The sequence below is a fragment of the Puma concolor genome, chromosome C2, assembly GCF_028749965.1.
Source record: "Puma concolor isolate L17-30 chromosome C2, mPumCon1.1.hap2, whole genome shotgun sequence".
Lineage (NCBI taxonomy): Eukaryota > Metazoa > Chordata > Mammalia > Carnivora > Felidae > Puma > Puma concolor.
Window position 1 is genome coordinate 132629063 of NC_141675.1, and position 22412 is coordinate 132651474.

Sequence of the window (22412 nt, forward strand, 5' to 3'; positions counted from 1 at the left end):
ATATATACAGAACTTGCATAAGTCAATAATAAGATAAGCTATTACTGTTCGGAGAAAAATATTTGGACAGACACTTCACCAAAGAGGATCTACAGACAAATAACTGCATGAAAAGGTGCTTGACATTACTTCATAGGAAAATGGAAATTAAAACTAGAGGTGCCATTTTGTACCCACTGGAAGAACTAGTTAAAAATATAACCCATATCCAAATGATGTAGAAAATGGATCTAGAACTCTTATTAAGCTGTCAGTGGGAATATAACATGTATAACGCTTCTGCAAAAGCAGTTTGGTTGTTTCTTGAAAAAATAAATCTACATACAACCTAAGCTCTCTCCAAGTTTTTACTCAAGAGAAATTAAAACATATGTCCACACAAAGACATGTATGGTAATAGCCACAACAGCCGGAATAGGTCACTGGATAAAGAAGTGTGGGATATTCAGACAATTAGAATACTACTGAGCGTTAAGACAGAATGGATCGTTAACACACACAGTCTTGGGGATGAAACTCAAAATAATCATTTCTGTCGTAAGAAACCAGACTAAAATGAGTACATAGAGTATGATCTGATTTGTGTAAATTTCTAGAAAATACAAAATGACCATGGTTGCCCTGGGATGATCAGGGAAAGGGAGTAAAGTTTGAAGAAACTTGTGGGAGTGATGGATAGGTACATTGTCTTGTCTATGGTGATGCTTTCATGGATGTATACATGTCTGAAGCTCAGGAAAGTATGTGTGTTATAATGTACAGTATATTGTACATCAGTTATACTTTGACAAGTCTTTTTTTTAAAAGACTAAGAATAGTTTGGATAGTTTCTGCATGTGGTGATATTTTCATAATTTAGCCAAATGTAGTAGCTGCATTTAACATCATTTACAATTTTGCCTTTTGAAATGCAAAAAGATTTTCTAGCCATGGAAATTAGCTGAGAACAAAAATGTTTAAATAAATTATTTTACTTTTCCAATATGCTTCTCAGCAGAAATACACTAAATTTTCAAAAGCCCATTTATTTCATCCTTGTTCTTAGCAAGGAATGTCTCAAAAAACTGTGCTAACTTAGATTTGGTCATAAAAGAAAGAAATTGAGCTCAGAAAATTAAGGGTATTTTGGAAATTACTTTGTGGATTAAAATTGTATTTATACTTTTAAAACCTATCTATATAAGGCATTTGAGGGGGAGTAGGAAGTACAACAGAAAAATTATAGGTTAGTTTTCTTTCATTTAAAACTTTTACATTTACCCTTTATCATCGATGATGGATTTTATTATACTTACATAAAATACATGTTTTCTATAACTTAGCACTTTCATTCAGACAATGCACTTTGTGATTGCTGTAATGGTGTATTGTTTTTGGATCAAATAACAAGCATTTGGAGCCAAATGTTTTATTCCTTTACACTTGTTTCTTAGGACTCCTTTTTAAAATGCATTCTAGGAACAACTATTTCTACATTGATTATATCATTCTGGACAGCACTATACATATATACACACATCCCTACAGTTTATAATGTTGAGAACACCAACTATATACACTTGGAAGATTTTTCTCATATTTCAATCGAATAGATAACCTTTACGTGTTGAAATTGTTATTGCAAGAGCTAACTATATAATAAGAACTGCTTGTTTGATTTGTTACCATATTTATTTAACTGAGATATGTGAATTCCATTCTTTAAAAACATTTCCTTCTTGTTTTAAAGTAAGTTGTTCGGGGCGCCTGGGTGGCTCAGTCGGTTGAGTGTCCGACTTCAGCTCAGGTCACGATCTCACGGTTCGTGAGTTCGAGCTCCGAGTCAGGCTTTGGGCTGATGGCTCAGAGCCTGGAGACTGCTTCCGATTCTGTGTCTCCCTCTCTCTCTGCCCCTCCCCCATTCATGCTCTGTCTCTCTCTGTCTCAAAAATAAATAAACATTAAAAAAATTAAAAAAAAATTAAGTTGTTGATAATTGATAATATTGGGTTGTTTTTGTTTTTTTCTGGAGGGTTTAAACCAAATGTAAAGAATTGAATACCTGCTTTGTGTAGTAGAAAGTTGTGGAAGAAATTTAGAAGTTCTTGTTTTTGAGAAGCTTACAGTCTATTGAGACACAAAAGTTAAGATTTCAAAGGAACACTAGAAGCATGATACATTAGTCTAATATTAGGAACTACTCTAATTACTTATTAGACTCATATTGTCTGATTATTAGGATCATCACAGGACACTCCCAGTTGGTGATTCATTGCTGAGTGAAAGACATTCATTTTAGTAGATGTGGAGTTTGAAGGAATTATTGACTTGAAGGGGTCTGGGAAGGCTTCATGGAAGAGGAGGGATCTTTGTTTAAATGGGCTTATTGAGGAAAAGTACTTAAATAGTGCCTGGCACGAAGTTAGCACTCATTGAATATCGGCTGTTGTTATTGCTGTCCACAGCAGCTGGGCTTTGCTGAATGGAAAGAATTATAATAAATAGGCTTGAATGAGGAGGATATTCTTGGCTGGGTAATAACATGATTAGCTATAAAAATGTAGCATTTGTGCTAAAATTGTGAGCTAAGCGTAGGTCCTCTGCTGTTTTTGTGCTCTACTCTGTTGAATCTCCTAGATCACAACAGTCTTCTTTAATTACGATGTAAGGAGTGCTGGACTCCTCCCTAATCAATATTAGTTAAGTTTTTGCATTTTAAAATGAATATCTGTTTACCAATAAAGATTAATCTTCACTTAAGATTTTTCCCCCCAATAGGAGCATCGGAATTTGCCTTTTATGCATGAGCTGAGGTATCTATTTGCACTTCTTGTTGGTACTAAAAGGAAATATGTAGATCCATCAAGAGCAGTTGAAATTCTTAAGGATGCTTTCAAATCAAATGACTCTCAGCAGGTAGTTTTTTTTTTTTTGTACTTATATATTACCGATCGTATTTTATTTAATCTGATTGTTCCTTAGTTTTTTCAAAGATACATGACAACTGACAATGTTGTTATTCATCTTTATTAAAAATAAGTTGTAGTCATTTGAAACATTCCTTATTTGGAAGGTTTACTTTTATATTAAAAAAATAACGGTGATCTTGAAAAGTCTTAAATGAAGCTGTGATTTATATTTTGATTGAAATTAAGAAGTGAAAACGGGTAAAATTAAGAGTGTTCACAAATGTGTATATATAAATCTTCATGAATGTGTGATAGTCCAATGCTAGTCGAGTATACATGCTTTTGATATGTCTGTTTTTGTTGACAGGGAGTAGTTTAATTACTCAGAAAAGGTTTCTGAACTACATTAACTTCGTTATTGCTGCTTCTGGTTTTCAATCTTTGTATAGTGCTATTTTGTGGTTTTCAAAATCTATTTCTTAAAGATAATTGGGAGTTTCACATACAATTTGAGAAGTCAGAAATTAAAAAAGAAGGAAAATAAGAAAAGCAAAGAAAATATCAGTGTAGTAGCAGCAGTGATGGAGGAGATGGCAGTGAAGCTGATGAAACGTTTCAGGAGAGATTCCTAAAGCCACCGCACTTGCAGCGGACTGGGCTGTATCTGTTATGTGGATATGTAGAAACAGTGTTTGGAGAAGGTTCTGAAAAGATGTGTAATTCTGCCACTGTCTTCCCCATGTTATTTTGTTTGTTTGTTTGTTTTGTTTTTTAAAGACACCTTTTATGGCAAAGATACATCAGTGAAAAAGGTGCTCACATTAGGATTTGCTCTTACTTATTTTTGGTTGGTTTGGTTTTTAAAAAGATTTCTAACAAAGTTCCAGTGCTGTTTAGGTTTAATGTCTTACTCTTATCTGTTATAATAACACTTAACATAGTCAAATATTCTTAAAAACGATCTCAAACCCCATTTTAGAGTACTCCTGGTTGTACGTGTCTTTTTTTTTTTTTTTTTTTTGTAGCACTATTTATTTAGTATGTGCATTATATTCTCTAATAGCTTTGGGCATAAAATTAAATTTAAAAAGTCACTTCTATTTCCTGACTTATTGTTTCTTATGGAATTGCTTTTTCTATGTCTTTTTCTTGGTTACTATGAATAGTAATCTTTGGGTATCTTTTCGTATTTAAGAATGAGGCTGCACAAACTTATTGGGAGGCTTATATGTACACTGTAGACTTTTTAGTTTTGTTAGAGTGGACAGGGAGACAACTAGCTGTTGTTAGGCTGTTACAGACTCTTGACTGCCACGATGTGGATGCCATTGCTTTAGGCTGCAGTGTAGACTAACTAGTTTTCTCGTTGTTAGTTCTTTTTGTCTGGAGATCTTTTAGAGTAGTTGCACGTTATATTCAGGTTGATACAGGTTTGATTCTCTTCTCGCAGACGCTTGAATCTGAAACACACGTTAGTGACAGAGTGGAATAAATCCACGAGTGAAGTAAACATCATTACTTGTTTAGAACGTGAATTCATACTTATATTTGATAGTCTTCTTAAATATATCATGTTTTGGAATATGCAAGAGTCTTGTGGGATACCCTTTGGTATACAGTACTGTCAATTTTAATTATACCTATAATTGTTACAGTTTAAAATTAAAATGTTGTGGGAAAGGCCTCATCTTTTTTCTCTTGATGAAAGCAGGCAGAATTCTTTTGTAAATGTTGATTTTAGATCAACTGCTTAAAAAGGGATTGATTTATTCTGAATAGTATTGTGATAAGTAGGAAACGTGTGTTTCTTGTTAGATTTAACCTTGCAAGATAAGTAAATTACAGAATTTTAAAGTTATGGAAAGTTGTGTTTAAGGTGTTCTATTAGTTTGTGGGGCAGCTGTAACAAATTACCGTAAACCAGTGACTTCAAAGCAACTGAAAACTATTCTCTCACAGTTCCAGAGGCCAGAAGTCTAAAGTAGAGGTGGTGGCAGGGCTGTGGTCCCTCCCATGGCCCTAAGGGAGACTTCTTCTTGCCCTAACCATCTGTTGGTGGCTTGTGGTATTCCTTGACTTTTCGTGGCATAGCTCCTGTCTCTGTTACATGGCCTTTTCCCCTGTGTGTCTTTGAGTGTGCTTCTTCTCTGTTTCTTGTAAGAATACCTATCCATTGAATTTAGGGCCCACCCTAATCAAGGATGATCTCATGTAGAGATTTACCTTAATTATATCTGCAAACACCCATATTCTAAATAAGATTCCATTCTGAGGTTCCAGGTGGACATACATATTGGTGGGCCACCATTTAACCCACTCCAGTTCGTTTGGATGTTTATAACTGGATTTTTGTGCTGGGTTTAGTCGTCTCTAACTATATGGCTTTGGAACAATTCACTTAAGCTTCTTAGATCCTAGTTTCAGCATTCTAAAGGTGAATGGATAGACCCAGATGCTCTTCAGAAAACTTCTAGCAGGAAATATATGTAATAGTAAATTTGTTTAATACTTGGGGCTCTTTTGATAAATAAAGGCAGATTGCTTACATTGATTCATCTGTCTTTGGCAGAGCAGACTTAGTTGGATTGGTTTATTTTTTCTCCCTGGGTTCTAGATGAACCTATTTTCTATGTTCTACCTCACATTATTGAAAGGATTATGGTAGTTCATGAGTAAAACTGCCACTGTCTATTCCTGTTTTTCCATGTTAGGGGAACTACGACTGAAAGAAGGGATGGCAACAGGTGAGGTTTGTGCTAGTTCTGAACGGAGAATTTTAGAGTTCATGAGATGATGGACTTGATACTGGGAGTTGGTGACTGATTAAACTAAACCTGTCCAAGGTAACATATCTTAGTAAAAGTGCACATGGCTTAAAAAGTTGTGTGTAAAGTTGAATTAAGAAAATGAATGGTCAAAAATCACATCTTCATTCTAAGAGAGAAGCCAGTAACAATTCTTTATATAATAAAGAACTCTGTTAATGTGGGTCCTTCATTTTATAAACATTCATTAGAGAACTCTTTTTTGGGGTGATAATTGTTTTTAAAAATCTCATTTGCAAATTAGAATTTATGTGTGTGTGTGTGTGTATGTGTATAATACATATATTTAACATATAACACATGTGTATATTTTTTCCCATATTATAACCTAATCACTGTGATTTATCATTATAATGCTGATTCTCAGATCCTAGTTTTATTCTCTGGTTAGATTATAAATATTTCTTGTATTTGATGTGAAACATTTCATATACTACTTTTGGGAGAAGTCAGTAATTTTATATTTGATATGACAGGCTGTAAGTTTTATATTGCAATATTTAGTATTTTTATGAGTAGGCTTAATAAGACCTTATTTTCTTTCCACAGCAAGATGTGAGTGAGTTTACACACAAATTATTAGATTGGTTAGAAGATGCCTTCCAAATGAAAGCTGAAGAAGAGACGTAAGTTACCATAACATTTAGTGATGGGGTTTTAGGAGATTGATAAATAATGCTCATTTTTTCCTTTTATGTATCAGTGTTTATGGATAAATAGGAAGCTGAGATAAATATGTGGGAACCCAAAATATTGTCAAGTTGTTTGAAATTTTTGGCCAAAATGCTGGGTAGTTTTAGATTTCTTTTGTAAGATTAGAGAATCCAGCCAGAAATATCTAAAAAGCAACCCCTGAGAGGCTGATCCCACATGCCCAGTTGTTTTCTTTGGATTTGACAGTCTGTTTTCATGAGGAGGAATGGGTTAGTGGTGAGAAGAGATCCCAAGAGTGTTATTTCCAATGGAATCCTATTACATGGAATCACAAGGACAAGGATATGAAGTTCCTCTTCGACATTCTCTAGCTTTTTATTTTCTGCCCATCAGGTTGAAGCATTAAGATTTTGGTTGTTTAAGAAATCTACACACTTTCAGCACGGTCCTACTCCCATTCCGGTGAGGCCCCTCTCTTAATGCCAACCACTGGTTCCTTTGTGTGTCTTCATGAAACATGGGTGGACCATTTAGGATTTGCCAGCACATGTTCTGATGTGATCCTACAAGATGAAGTACATAAATTAACACCTAGAAGACAGAACTCCAGGGCAGAAAATTGTCTCCCTTCTCTTTTTTTCTTATTTTTAAATTATGACCAGCTTCACTGTTCAGTAAAAGTCATTGTACAGGTCTGCAATGAAACTAAATTAAAGTAAAAAAATTTCTACTTCTACAATGTTAGCCAATAAGAAATGCCCCTAATCTTTAATAGAGACTTCCCCCTTTCATCCTTCATTTCCCAGGAGAAAAATAATTTCCCATATTATATTCCCCTGGTCTTTGAATGTAAAGTCAAGTCCACAGAAATTTTATACTTAAAAATCCGATTTTATTTTTGCCTTTGTGGTTGGAGTCTAACAAAAAATAAAAGTCACTTCCGAGTATCTAAGTTTGTTCAGCCTAATGCTACATACATGTTATTTCTGTGCCTGAATAACACTGGAGTTCTGCAGCTGTAGCCTGGGCTCTCTCACTCGGGTGTGTATAGATCCTTCAGTCCTTCAGATGTTCACTTTCATATGCTTGAATTTTAGCTTTCAGAGGGTTATTACAACACACATGTTTAACACTGAACGGTCTCTTACCTTTGAAATTTTGAAACAAAAGCTAAACTTCAACCCTCTAGCTCTCAGTTCAACTATATAATATTCTCGGAACTTTGTGCAATCCAGACCCAAGTCGTTGCCAAAGGCAGTAGCAGAAATTTAGGATATGTTGTAAACAGGAAATCATTGGTTTTAATTCTGCCAGGATGCCTGCTTGCAGAGGGGCCACTTGCTTGCAGACGGCAATGTGTTGTGAACATAAATAGAGGTGGGAGAAATCTCTGAAGAGATAAATTATGGTGCTAAGCCCATATAGTATTTGAAGAAAAAAAATTCTAATTTTGGTAAATTTTACTCAGAATGGGACAATTGAAAGCTCCTTCCTTCTTGGCATGTTTAGAAGTTTATGATGGTGACAGCTCTGGTCCTCAGGTTCTCCTCTTTCCTATCCACCCAAAGTTTTAGTTGCATTTTCCTTACGAGCTTCATTTCCTAAGGCTCCAAGTGGTATATTGCATGACTTACTTTTGTTCCACAGTGGTGGTGCCCATGGCCGTTTGGTATGGAATTGCTTAGGCTTCTGAAACCTGCCCCTTAGGTTAGTTTCTTTCTTCTCTTCATGTTAGTTTCTCTCTTCATGTTAGTTTCATCTGGAAAATCTCCCCATCAGATACCTGAAATGAATCTGCGGTTGATGCATCTGAAACCTGAGTCCCAGCATCTTACACTCTTTCCTCAGCTTTTGAATGTTCAACACCTTGTGTATATTTCTTTCTGCTGCATCTTTTTTCTGGGTGGCATATGCCTCTTAAGTTCACATACTTGTGTATTTTATTCTTCTTTTAGGACGATTTGGCTGAATTTTTAACAGTTTAACCTGCTTCTTAGCCTGTATGTCATGCAGAGCCAGCCCTGTTTGTTGGATGAGTGTCTTTTTTTTTCCTATTCTTTGGGTTTGTTTTCTGGCCTTTACGTTTGTTTTTTTCTAATTTATCCCTTTGATATTGTCTTGATAGGTGCCTCATAATGAGAGTTAGCAGACCCTGATCCATGAGAGTTGTCCACCCTGGTTTCTGTCTTGTACAGCTCATGTCCCTTGTATCTTTCCTTAGAGTTCTAATACCAAAAATTCACTGGGCATGTTTCCTGAGAGTGTGAATAGTATCTGTATCCTCACGTCTGTGATAACGGAGTCTCTGAAGTTCTGTCAGTAATTCTTTGAATTTTACCCTGAAATCCCTAGTTCCTCCTCTCAAACCTATCCAGATTTTCTAAAAGTACTTCATTTAGTTTATCCTATCTTTAGTATATCATCCCCAATTGCTTTTTACCTGTTTCCATAGAAGGGTGTCTAAATCCTTATTCCTTCTGGGGGGGGGGGCATTTTATCTTGATTTTGGAGATCTTGTTTATTATTTATTTATATGTTAATTTTCTTTGGGTTCTAGTCACCTTTTCTGACCTAGTAACTAACAGATTATTTCCCCTTTTTCTAAAACTGTTTTAAAAGAAGCTGGAACTTTTTGATTCCAATTCACCTGAAATCTTAACTTTTATTTGAAATATGTTCTCCATGTTCATTTCCCCATAATTTTCTATCTGCTCTTAACTGTTTGTGGAGCTAAAACTATTTTTGAATGCCTCTCCCTATTAAAACAGAGCTTCCCAGGGGCGCCTGGGTGGCGCAGTCGGTTGAGCGTCCGACTTCAGCCAGGTCACGATCTCGCGGTCCGTGAGTTCAAGCCCCGCGTCGGGCTCTGGGCTGATGGCTCGGAGCCTGGAGCCTGTTTCCGATTCTGTGTCTCCCTCTCTCTCTGCCCCTCCCCCGTTCATGCTCTGTCTCTCTCTGTCCCAAAAATAAATAAAAACGTGGAAAAAAAATATTTTAAAACAGAGCTTCCCAGTTGGTGTGGCATGGCTAGCCAGATATGGGTATGTGGAGATATTGGTTCTATTTCTGTGACCATGAGAAAATATGTCTTTTTACCTCAGAGTTCTCTGAATATATTATATATGTACCAAAGGTGTTAAAAAGATTGGGAAGCTGTGACTCTGTTAGCTATCCTAGGCCTTTGAATTCCTGTTCCAGCCTAATTCCCAAAGATAAGATGTCCCTGATACAAATTTTCTGTAGTGATTTCTTTTGGCCTTTGTTATTTGTGTCAGTCTATCTTTACTACTGCTTTCATGCAAGTGGTGGGTCTCTCTCATTTTTATTACAGGAATCTTGTGTCTTTTTAATTGGTCTTCACTTGCGTTCCTTACTTTTCTGTTGGTATAACCAGTCTGGGCCCCTGAGATTCATAGTTTAAATGCAGGGCAAAGAGGGGCGCCTGGGTAGCTCAGTTGGCTACGCGTCCAACTTCATCTCAGGTCATGATCTCGCGGTTCGTGAGTTTGAGCCCCACATTAGGCTCTGTGCTGACATCTCAAAGCCTGGAGCCTGCATCGGATTCTGTGTCTCCCTCTCTCTCTGTCCCTTCCCCACTCAAAAATGAATAAATGTTAAAAAAAAATTAAAAAAAAAAAATAAATGCCGGGCAAAGAATAGGACCTCTGAGAGGTTGGAAAGGACAAGGTAAACAATTTTTAGAAGATCAGTGTTCTGGGTTTAGAAGTTTAGAAGATCAGGGAAGGTCAGTGTTCACCACAGATTAGTGGAGAGTAGGACAAAATTCAGGCAGGATGATTTGAAAAGGATTTAGAAAGTACATTCAGAATTGGGAGAGCTGCTCAACATCCAGTTTCTTCTGGCAAGTCACCAACCTGGGAAGTTATTGCTCATGGAGTACGTGTGTGACCATAAGGAGAAAAGTCAGGAATGTTGATTTCCTACATAAAAACAAGAGGCCACGGGAAGGAGATTCCCGCTAATATTCACATCTAAAGATTCATAGATTTTTGCATCAAGAGAGACAGTCTTTGGATTATTCCTGTTTCCCATATCAGTCTTAAGTCCTTTTTATTCTCACAGTGTAAAATACATAAGGTATGAAGTAAATTTTTCCTATAGAGTTAAAATGCCCAAAGACTAAATATAGGTAGTGGGAGAGGATACATTGATTTTGGTATCAGATTTGAGTCCACTTCACAGCTTGAGCACTTACTAATTTTGGGAATTTGGGCAAGTGACTTAACTTGCTTTATAGCTTTATTAGTACAATAGAGGTAATTATACTACCTGTTATCAGATAATTATACTACCAGATAGTCCAGTGACAACAACCCCAACAGTTTACAGTCTTCTATTGTTAGATGTGTCCATTGGGTGTGAGCAAGGGGCTGTGCCCATTCTTTTGCTCAAGCCCAGGGGTGACAGAGGCTTTGCCTCATTACCTCTTCTGGGATCACCACAGCAGTGAAAGTACATGGGCTCTCAAAGTTTCTGCCACACATCACTTCTGCTCACGCTTTGTTGGGCAGAGCAAGTCATGTCGTCCACTTGAGTTCAAAGTGAGTGAGAACGCTTTATACCCATTAGGATAGCTACCATCAAAACCCCCAGAAAATAACAACTGTTGGCATGGATGTGAAAAGAATTGGAACCCTTGTGCACTGTTAATGGGAATGTGAAATGGTGCAGTTGCTTGGGAAACATCACTGTGCTTCCTCAAAAGATTAAAAATAGAATTACTATTTGATGGAAGGAATACCTTCACAATGTATACATATATCAAATCTTCACGTTGCATGCTTTAGATTTTGTCACTTATGCCTCATAAAGATTATATGATCCAACAATTCTGCTGGGTCTTAAAGAGATATTTGTACACCCATGTTCATAGCAGCATTATTCACAATAGCCAAATGGTGGAAACTACCCAAATGAATAGATAATATAATAGATGAATGATGAATAGATAAATAGATAAATGAATAGATAAATAAAATGTGGTATACATACAATGGAATATCCTTAAAAAAGAAGGAAATCCTGACACATGCTGCAACATGGATGCTTAGTGAAATAAGCCAGTCACAAAAGATAGACACCATATGCCACTTATGTGACGTGTCAAGAGTTGTAAAACTCATAGGAACAAAGTAAGAATGGTGGTTGCCAAGGCCTGGGAGGGAGGGAAAAGTGTGGAGTTGTTCAGGGAGTGTTGTGTTTCAGTTTGGCAAGATGAGAAGACTCCCGGAGACTGGTTGCACAACAATATGAATATACTTAACATTACCGACTAAACACTTAAAAATGGTTAGATGGTAAATTTTATGTGTATCTTACCCTAATTAAAAGTTTTTTAAATGGGGTGTCTGGGTGGCTCAGTTGGTTAGGCATCTGACTCTCATGGCTCAGGTCGTGATCTCACAACTCTTGAGATCGAGAGCCCCCCATTGGACTCTGAGCTGACAGTGAGGAACCTGCTTGGGATTCTCTCTCTGTGTGCTCTCTCTTCCCTCTTTCTCTCTCAAAATAAATAAACATTAATTTTTTTTAATGTAAATAAAATGTGAGTGGGAAAGTATATCTTAACCATGTACCTGAAACTAGAGAGCCAGAAATCTTTTTTTTTTTTTTTTTTTTTGTTGAGAGAGAGAGAGCGCACAAGCAAGGGAGGGGCAGAGAGAGGGAGACAGAAGATCAGTAGCTGGCTCTGTGCTGATAGCAGTGAGCTCGACATGGGGCTTGAACTCACAAATAGCGAGATCATGACCTGAACTGAAGTCAGCAGCTCAACCGACTGAGCCACCAGGCGCTGAGGCCAGAAATCTTTTTGAATAGTACTGACAACTACCATACTACCTCATAGGATTGTTGTGACGATGAAGTGAAGTCCTTCCCACCAGTTGTTTTAAGGAGTAAATGGTGATGCACATTTATAAAGACACAGTGTCCTTCACCCATCCCCCACCCTTTTTTTTTTTTTAGCAAATCAGTTTTATTGGTTTAAACACAAAATTTATGAAGATAAATTTTATACACAGTTGTGGATACCACACACTTTTATGTAGTAATGCCAAGATAAACTGTTTTCAGACCACAGAGAGTAAAACAAAAAGAAAAGGTTAAAAAATTTGTCAACTTCTATTTGCTTCAAGGGAAAAAGAAAAAGAAGAAAACAATGTATCTGATAAATAATTTGGAAAATTCACAAATGACTACTTGTGCCTGCATCATGAAGGATGGAGTAGCTCCTTAGCTACTTTGGGTCAAACCCGGTGTTTTGCTCCTTCATTGTGACAGGCTGTTATTTATCTTTGAATGTTGTATACTGTTCTATTTTAAATTTGGGAGATTACATATTAAAAATTTACAGAAATTGCCTCTGATTAAGGGTGGCTTTTCTTTGTTCCCAACAAGTCCAAATAAGCATGTATTGCATAGAATAAATGTATGAGATCAGAATGAACAATGATAAGGAGAAGATCAGTACTCCTTGAGCATAGACTATGTCAGGTCTTCTTGTTTTTGTTTTTGTTTTTGTTTTTGTTTTTGTTTTTGTTTTTGTTTTCAGGATTTCTCCACTTTTTTTTTTTAATTTTTAAAATACATTTACTTATTTTTTTTATTTTTATTTTTCAATATATGAAATTTATTGTCAAATTGGATTCCATACAACACCCAGTGCTCATCCCAAAAGGCGCCCTCCTCAATACCTATCACCCACCCTCTCTTCCCTCCCACCCCCATCAACCCTCAGTTTGTTCTCAGTTTTTAAGAGTCTCTTATGCTTGGCTCTCTCCCACTCTAACTTCTTTTCTTTTTTTCCTTCCCCTCCCCCATGGGTAGGTCTTCTTGTAATGTTGTGCCATTTTAACCCTACAACAGCTCTTTGAGTTCAATTACTATTATTATCCTCAGTTGACATGTGAAAAAATGGAAGGCTAAGTTTAAGTGCCTTATCCGAGGTGATGTAAATAGCAGCCCTGAGTGAGTGACAATCACATAAATAAATGTCACTGACTTGGCATATATTGTTCTTTTAATGTTTTCTCTGTTACATACAGATACAAAAATTATAACCACATTTATGTTTTATACCATGCTTTAGGGATGAAGAGAAGCCAAAGAACCCCATGGTAGAGTTGTTCTATGGGAGATTCCTTGCTGTGGGAGTACTTGAAGGTATGGTTACACATGTTTTTATTTATTACATTTGAAGGGATATTATTATCGATTAGCTCTTGTCTTGATAGTGACTCCTTATTTGTTGACTGGTTTTTAATTTTAATTTGACTTATTCTGTCTACTGGTTCATGTTGCATTGTAACTACTAATCACTTGCACAGAAAACACAGAATTGAGTGAATGAAGAGGAAGGTACAAGGTCTATTATCACATACTAATTTATACTGGGCTAATGTTATCCTAATAGTCTTTCCTAGAGAAAGGTCTGTTGTCACATACTAATTTATACCGGGTTAATGTTATGCTAATAGTCTTTCCCTAAGAAGGCTTCTGTGATTCTGTGAATTTGGGGGTACAGGGATTAAGGGGACATTTGGTTTTGAAAATGATATTGGAGTTGAATACTGGTTTTGCTATGATGATCAGTGTTTTTGAGAATTTCAAGTCTATGAATGTTGAAAGCTGCATTTAACAATGTAGCATAATCAGGGTATTGCATTTTTGGGGTGATTATAAAATTCTTTAGGTTCTAGTTTTCAAGAAAGAAGTGTACTCTTTTGAAAAAATCATTTAAGAGTGACACTACTCTATCTGCCTTAAATGCCTATTACTTTAAATCTGAGTCTAACCAGTTACTCTTCGGTTTTCCTAACAAGGGAAGGGAAAGGACTCATTAGATATACTTCAAATACTAATAATTACTAATCCCAAAGCATGAATTTTTGAAAAAATTTGAAACATTTTCCAAATTTTCAAATGGCCCAGCACATCAACTTTTAGAAAGTTAACCCAAATCACTTGAACTATAAAATTTGGAAAATTGGTTTTCCTTCAGGATCTTAAGTAATGGATTCCTATGAAGTTTTGTTTGAACATAATTTTATAATTTGGGATTCAGAAGAAGGCAGACATTAACTCAGGATTCAGTCAGGCGTTTAAAAGGTTACACTGTCAGTACATTTTTTAAAATTGTTGCCTCAAATACTGAATATTCATTATATAAATGGTGGGATATTTTCCAGTTTGGATTGTCCATACTGTCCTACTGATTTTTACTTGAAGTAGAGCACTGTATTTGAAGCAGTAGGGTGGCTCTAATCAGGTTGACTGTGTACTATTTATACCCTTTCTACTTCTGTTACCTTGATTCTTGAAAGTGATTTATTGGGGCACCTGGGTGGCTCAGTCAGTTAAGCCTCTGACTTTGGCTCAGGTCATGATCTCACAGTTTGTGAGTTTGAGCCCTGTGTAGGGCTCTGTGCGGACAGCTCAGAACCTGGAGCCTGCTTCAGATTCTTTGTCTCCCTCTCTCTCTGCCTTTCCCCTACTCACGCTCTCTCAAAAATAAATAAACATTAAAAAAAAGTGGTTTATTGAAATAGTTAATTTGTCAATCAGTATTGAAGTCCTGGTACTGGGTATTAGTTGTTTCAAAACTATTCTACATAAATGTGATTTTAGTACATTTCCACACGACCTATGTATTTGCTTCAGTAAAAATGATTTGGTTTCTTGCTCTTATCACTTTTACATATATTTTCTTAATGCTTTCTTTTAGACCAGAGGCTCTCAATTGGAGGTGATTTTCATTTGCTTTCTAAAGTTCCCTCGTTGCAAAAGTTCCTCAACTTTTCCAGAACATCTAGTCCATTGACCCTTTCATTTTATTCCTCTAGGCCCTTTTCTTTACTTACTTCTTTGCCCATTATGATCATTCTTAGAAATCTCTAACACTCCCTTTCCCCCATTCCCCATCCATTACCTCTCTGGCTGTTCTCTGACTGTCACTGGGATATTCATTTTCTCTCTGTGTGCACCAAGTACCCGAGTATCACTGGGGAAAAGTCACTCAGTGGGCAAACTAGAAATGTTCCATGAATTTGTAGCATATACTAAGTGTCCCTGGTCCCAATCCTGTGACACTACCTGGCATCCTTACTTGTTTTGTTAAATCACTGTCTTCTATCCCATTTTCTGCAATAACAATTTTTATCTTTTCTGTTTTTTAAAAAATTAGTTTAGAGAGAATGCACGTGCACCCACAGTGGCAGAGGGGGAGAGGTAGAGGGAAAGAGAGAGGGAGAGAGAGAGAGAGAGAGAGAATATCTTAAGCAGGCTCCACACACTCAGCATGGAGCCCAACATGGGACTCGATCCCAGGACCCTGGGATTGTGACCTGAGCCAAAGTCAAGAGTTGGACACTCAAGCTACTGAGCAACCAATACCAATGCACTCCTTACCTTTTCTGTTTCTAATTTAACCTCTCTGTCTCTTCATTCACTCAGAAAGACCTTCCTTCAGGTTTTATGGATTTACCATGAAGCTAAGAAATCTAACCAGAGGTCCTAAGGTCCCGAATCTAATTTTGTTTGTAATTTTCTATCTTAGGTCTTAAAAAGCAAGTTTCTCAAATATGTGAGTTTCAGGCTCCACAACCTGGATCCATCCCAGCCTATACCACATTCTTTTTATTTGTCCTTCCAGATAATAAGGAATTATTCAGTCTTACTTCCAAAGGCTATTGTTTATGTGTTCTCAGAATCTCATCCCTTCATGCTTTCACTCAGACCTTGCCCTCTTTGTTATCTTGCCTTTTTCCTGTATTTTCAGCTTCTCCCTCCACTGTCTTCCTCATCAATATTTAGATGTGGTCTTGTAACTCCCATTGTAAACAAAAAAGAGCTCCCTTCACATAGTCTTCCAGTTAATCTCATTCAGTTGAGAGAGGAGTTTGTTTTTACCTGCTAAGTCCCCATTTATTCATCCCATCCCACTTTTGCTTCTGGCCCCAGACTTCTTCTAAAAGAGCACTTTCTAAGGTTATCAATTTCTAATATGTGTTCAAGGCTGTCAGATTCCACTTAGTTCTCCTATTGAACTCTTATCAACTATTCATGCTATTTATTCTTTGTCCCTTTTCTTCTTTTTTTTTTAAATTTTTTAAAACATTTATTTATTTTTGAGAGATAGAGCATGAGCAGGGGAGGGGCAGAGAGAGATGGAGACACAGAATCTGAAGCAGGCTCCAGGCTCTGAGCTGTCAGCACAGAGTCCGACGTGGGGCTTGAACCCATGAACCGTGAGATCACGACCTGGGCTGAAGTCAGATGCTTAACCGATTGAGCCACCCAGGCACCCCTGTTCCTTTTCTTTTTTACTATTCAGTCCTTAAAAACACTTCTCTGGCTTCTATGGTACCATATTCCCTTGGCTGTTTTTCCCTATCTCTGCGGCTACTTCTTAGAAGTTGTAATTATAGCCTCCTGTTTTATCTAAAGGTAGGAGATCCTTGGGACTCAGCTCAGGCCCCCTGCCTTTTCCTGTCTGCCAGTTTCCCTCGGCAGAGTCTCATTCACTCTCTTGATCCACCGCTGTCAGTAGCCAGCAATTCTCTCATTTATAGCTTCAGACCAGAAGATTAATTTTAGTTACAGACTCATATCCAACTCTCTTCTCAACTGGAAATGCCATGGGCCTAAAACTGTGATTGCCACTACTGCCTTAAAACAAAAGGAAAAAAAAATGCTCTGCTCTTTATTTAGTGGAGCCCCTTTTAGAACATAAACAATCAATTGAATTGCTTATGCTAGAAATCCGAGTATCATTCTTGATACCTTCCTTACTCTTCTGTCCCCTTTCCTGCCAATGAACCACCAGTCAATCATAAATACTCCTTCCTGAATATGTGTATAAAAATTTCATCTGCTTTTGTGCACTTTTACTATTAACACCCTATCCCACACTGCCTTTATTTCTAGATGGATTCTTTAAGTCTTCTAACAGTCTACCATCTATTTAACACAGAAGCCATAAAGATGTTTCAAAGATAAAAATCTGATCCTATTATTCCTAGATTTAACTATTCAGTGACTTTCTGTTATACTCCAAATATATTGAGGAGAAAAAAATTCTTAACATGGGCTTCTAAAGCTTTATAGATTTTGTCCCCTTACCTGATTCTTCATTATCATCTTCCTGTTGCTCCCCTAAGGAATAATGTCCTCCCCTTAAGCCTTCAGATATGCCAAGTTCTTTGCATCCTTGAAGTCTTTGCATGTGTTGTCCCTTAGCCAAGAATTCTCCACAGCACCCTGACACTCTGGCCTGGCTAACTCCTACTCACCATTCAAGTCTCAGTGTAAATGTCATTTTGCTATGGAAGTCTTCTCTGCTTTACCCTCCAGCCCTAACGACTAGGTTAGCTCTCCTTTTCATACCCTCTCACATTACTCTGTTTTACCACAAATTTTTATAGCACTTATAATGGTAAGTAATTTTTTGTTCATAATTATATGTGCAATTAATATGTGTAATGTCGTTCTTCCAAAAGAGGCTGAGAGTTTCCTCATCTCAGGGACCATATATATGTTTCATCCACTGCTATACATATTCTCAGTGTTTAGCACAGTATCTTGTCCTTAGAAAGTATTTTTTGAAAGAATATATGTATTTACACACACATACATATAATTACTTCCATATATACAGGTGTGTAATTGATATCTATGGTTCGATGTGAATGTGCATATGTGCATGTATAAACCAACAAGAAAATTACAATGACTACTCTGTGGAACATAATCAGAGTTATGGTTTTCAGGTTCAGGAGGTAATTCATACACATTTACTTTTAGTGGTTAAAAGGCCATATTGAGTAACAATTAACTTTCCCTTCTTCCGTAGGGAAAAAATTTGAAAATACTGAAATGTTTGGTCAGTACCCGCTTCAGGTCAATGGATTCAAAGATCTACATGAGTGCCTAGAAGCTGCTATGATTGAAGGAGAAATTGAGTCCTTACATTCAGAGAATTCAGGCAAATCAGGCCAAGAGGTGAGTTTAGCATCTTCATTTTTCATTTCTTCCCAGGTCTTTCTTACACTGCTGCAAAGTATAATTTAAGGCTCTAATTATATAGCTGCCTAATACTTGAGAGAATACTCAGATTATGTGTTTGGATTTAATTATGGTAATTTAGACATTTGGGAAACCTGCACAAACAAGTCTGTAATCTTACATTAAATTCTCACTTAAACAATTTAGCTTAAAATTTTCTGTTAAAGCCTTCTTTTAGGACATTGTTAAGTCTGTTTAGAATTTTTAAGGAAGGTACCAGTCACTGTGTCATGCTAGTCCTGGAAGTGAGGAAGAAAAACACTGATAGGAGGGTGGAATTTTATATAGACATATGTTACTAATATCAAATAGTGTTGGAATTTGTCTAGATTCCCTTTTTGGTAAAATTACTGTGTAATTGCATGAAGAGCAGATGGAAGAACTTGGCTTTCTCAAGAGAGTTATAACTTAAAAAATACAAACCTGTTTGTTTCCACTGATCTCTGTCTTTTCATTCGTGTCTCTAGATCCATCTGTATATCCATCCACCCATCCGTAAATTCATCCATGTGTGTTACTAGAATAGAAGGCAAAGGACAGATCATGTGCTGCAAAATCGCTTATCATTAAGCAGTTGCTGATAGTTGTCTACTTGTAAGCTCTATTCCGGAGGGTAGAGAGCTTCATACGTGTTATTCTCCACATAGCCCTAGTGGATAGTACAGTGACCGCAGGTAGAATTATGTAATGACTGAATGAATGAAATGTCTCAATGTTACCAAAAAAGTTTCTGAGGTCGTTATCCCTGAAGAGGTGCTTAATAAATATTAAGTGATGATAGCTCTGTGTTTATCTAAAAAGGGGCTGAGTTCTTGTGTCTTTGAAAATAAATTGCATGTATCTAAATTTGTGCTTTTTGTTTAGAAAAAGATATGATTAATCATTTTTTTGTTCTTCATCCTCATTTCCTTCTCTTATGTACCCAACAAAAAAAGAAAGAAATAACATTTACTCTTTTTTGGCTTTTTGTTTTTAAGAGTGGGGAGAGAGCGGGGGAAAAAGAGAAAATATTTGAGATAGTTTTGCTCTCTACATCATAGATCATCTACTTTAGTGAGTCTCAGCAGATGCCTAAGCTCTGCTTCAGAGCTGTCCATCAGAATCTCCGGTAGGGATATGGTACCTGGGCCCAAGAGCTCCGCCCCTGATTCCCATATAGACGTCCAACTAAGAATATTTAAATTAGGCTTAAAGAATATTTAAATTAGGCTTTAAATTAGTCTCTAAAGATTGGGACTCTCCTAGGATCCTATAATGGAACAAGAAAGCAGATTCCCCTCCCCACTCTGCCCCAAAATGTGATCTGTTTTCTGTTTAATAAAAGGATGACGGGTTGGGGCAGGGAAAGGAGGGATGACATTCTCCTTACTCTATCAAACTGACTTATAAGTGAAATAGACATTGGTTTATTGGTAAATAATTTAGAAATTAATTGGTAAATAATCTCTCTCACATATTCGCAGCTTTTAAAAATGTTTTTCTTACATTGAATATGAATTTCATTTATCTTAAAAGCTCTAGTTTGTTCTCCATCTTTGGCTTCATACCCTGAATGCCCTATACTGTAGTATGTATTTTCTGCCTGGGTTTTTACATCCAACCTAAGGGGTACAGTCATTTGTTTCCTCTGAATTCAGCAGTTTGTAAGCAGTCTTAATAATAGCAAATTCAATTACCTGTGATTCCTATTACCAGTTGCCTAGATTTGCAGGACACATTAGTTTCAATAATAATTTAGCCTGATTTAAGAGACTATCACTGACTAAAGTAGACTGTCTTAAAAGTTTATAATAGTGTGCTTAAATTATAGCCTTATTTCATTATGTCTTTCAGAATAACTGTTTTGTTTCCTAAGTATCTATAAAGACCAATGAATAACATTTTAGGTTTGTTTCTAAATTCGCATAGTCCCTACTCCTACACTATCTCCTACACTCTTATTTAGTAAAAATTATTGATTTTACTTTGATACAGAAAACATCTGCTTTGCTGAAATAGCTGTAGTCTAGTAATAGAGAAGACCTCTAGTCTCCTGAATCACTCGTGTTAAAATATCCGATGTGGCCTATGAGAGTTTAAATTTCTGGAATGACATATCAAGAGACAACTGAATAAATTAAAAATGATTATATGTAAGATAACTGTACAAATATTTTTATAAATCATAAATTTTAAATTTTAATGAAATTGTATGCAATTTATGGATGAATCAAACGATCTTGGAAAGCCGGAGATTTTTTTGATTGCCTGTTGGAGCAAAAAAATTTCAGAGAGTAAATACCTCACTTCTATAAATAGTGTGTTGTACATTTTCTTTTGATTACTGCTATTCACATATAAGTATTTGTACTATCCTACGACTTGCATTTTTCACCCACTAGTGTATCACGAACATCATTCCATGTGAATGTATATGGCTTTACACCATTCTTTTTAAAACCGGCATAGTATCAAATAGCCTGTATTTCTAAAATTAAACAGTTTTAATTCTTCTGTAAGACAGTAGTTGGACAAAGAATAATTTTAAAGAATGCTTATGTATAAATACCCTTGAGAATTTAGGAATGAAGGATAGTCAGAAGCGGGATCTTTGGGTCACCAGGCGTACTCATGTAAAAATGTAAGTACTGCCAAATTTCCCTTCACAAAGCTGTACTAAGTTATAGTCAGAGTACTAAGAGAAATTTTATGGAGCTTTGAAACTAAATTAGGGAAACAGCACCTACATGTACCATATTAGACATAGGTAAATGTTGTATGGGAAATTTATCTTTAAAAGTGAAAAGGCACTTTGTAGTCCGTTTTCAATTGCAACAACGTGGGTGGAACTACAGGGTATTATGCTAAGTGAAATAAGTCAGAGAAAGACAGATATCATAGGACGTCACTCATATGTGAAATGTAAGATACGAAACAGATGAACATAAGGGAAGGGAAGCAAAAATAATACAAAAGCAGGGAGGGAGCAAAACATAAGAGACTTAAATACAGAGAACAAACTGAGGGTACTAGATGGGCTGTGGGTAGGGGGAGGGGCTAAATGGGGAAGGAGCATTAAAGAGGGCACTTGTTGGGATGAGCACTGGTTGTTATACATGGGGGATGAATCACTAGAATCTACTCCTGAAGTCATTATTGCACTATATGCTAACTAACTTGGATGTAAATTAAAAATAAATAAATAAACTTAAAAAGAAAGTGAAAGGGCAAATGTGTGAAGCTGATTAAATGACTAAAACTAATTTTTGAGTTGGAATAGGAAGTTTTTGCTTTTCATGCTTAATTTATATCCTGGTTTTGTCTGGTGTTCTGTGAGAATCTGAAACGGTATGTCTGCTTTTTCTGTCTGCTGCTCCCTGTGTTCATGTAAAATCACAAAAGCAAGGTATTTAAAACATGTTAATAGAAAAATCAGCTATTAGAACTCATAAAAATTATTACATTCCGTCTAGAAAATATTTGTTATAGTCATAATAAGTTCAGGAGCATTTTTGTTGCCCATGTTGATTATGTATTTTTTTTATTCACTGCCCTAATCTGTTACTTCTGTAGGGTTGTTATACAATATAATATAATAAATAATAAATGTGTTTACAGAAAAGAATAAAGCCTTATTTTTACCTTTAATGACTTGTGTCTCACAAGCATGGCATGCCAATTAGAGAAGTAAATACAGTTTTTTATTGAATACAAAAATAATATTCTGAAAGAAAAACATCTGATTGTTGTATATGTAAAATTCTAGTTCTCTACTGCTATACTTATGCTAGACAAACCTGTAATATTTTCTAAGATGAATTAAAGGAATGTCTGGCTGTCTCTTCTTGTCCCATCAGCTTTAGAATAAGAAAGTGAATTGGGGCGCCTGGGTGGCTCAGTTGGTTGGGCGACCAACTTTGGCTCAGATAATGATCTCAGTTTGTGAGTTCGAGCCCTGAATCTGGCTCTGTGCTGACAGCTCAGA

The 22412-nt window shown here is 36.4% G+C and overlaps 1 protein-coding gene across 4 annotated transcripts in view; it reads left to right on the forward strand.

Annotated features, from left to right (window-relative positions):
- The window catches only part of USP25 (ubiquitin specific peptidase 25), a 161128-nt gene that overhangs the window by 74710 nt on the left and 64006 nt on the right, over positions 1-22412 (forward strand). For all 4 annotated transcript variants that reach the window (XM_086675759.1, XM_086675761.1, XM_086675762.1 and 1 more), the window contains 4 exons: positions 2758-2895; positions 6263-6339; positions 13476-13549; positions 18237-18385. In XM_086675759.1, coding sequence (XP_086531885.1) covers positions 2758-2895; positions 6263-6339; positions 13476-13549; positions 18237-18385 — 438 coding nt within the window. The remainder of the gene's footprint in view (positions 1-2757; positions 2896-6262; positions 6340-13475; positions 13550-18236; positions 18386-22412) is intronic.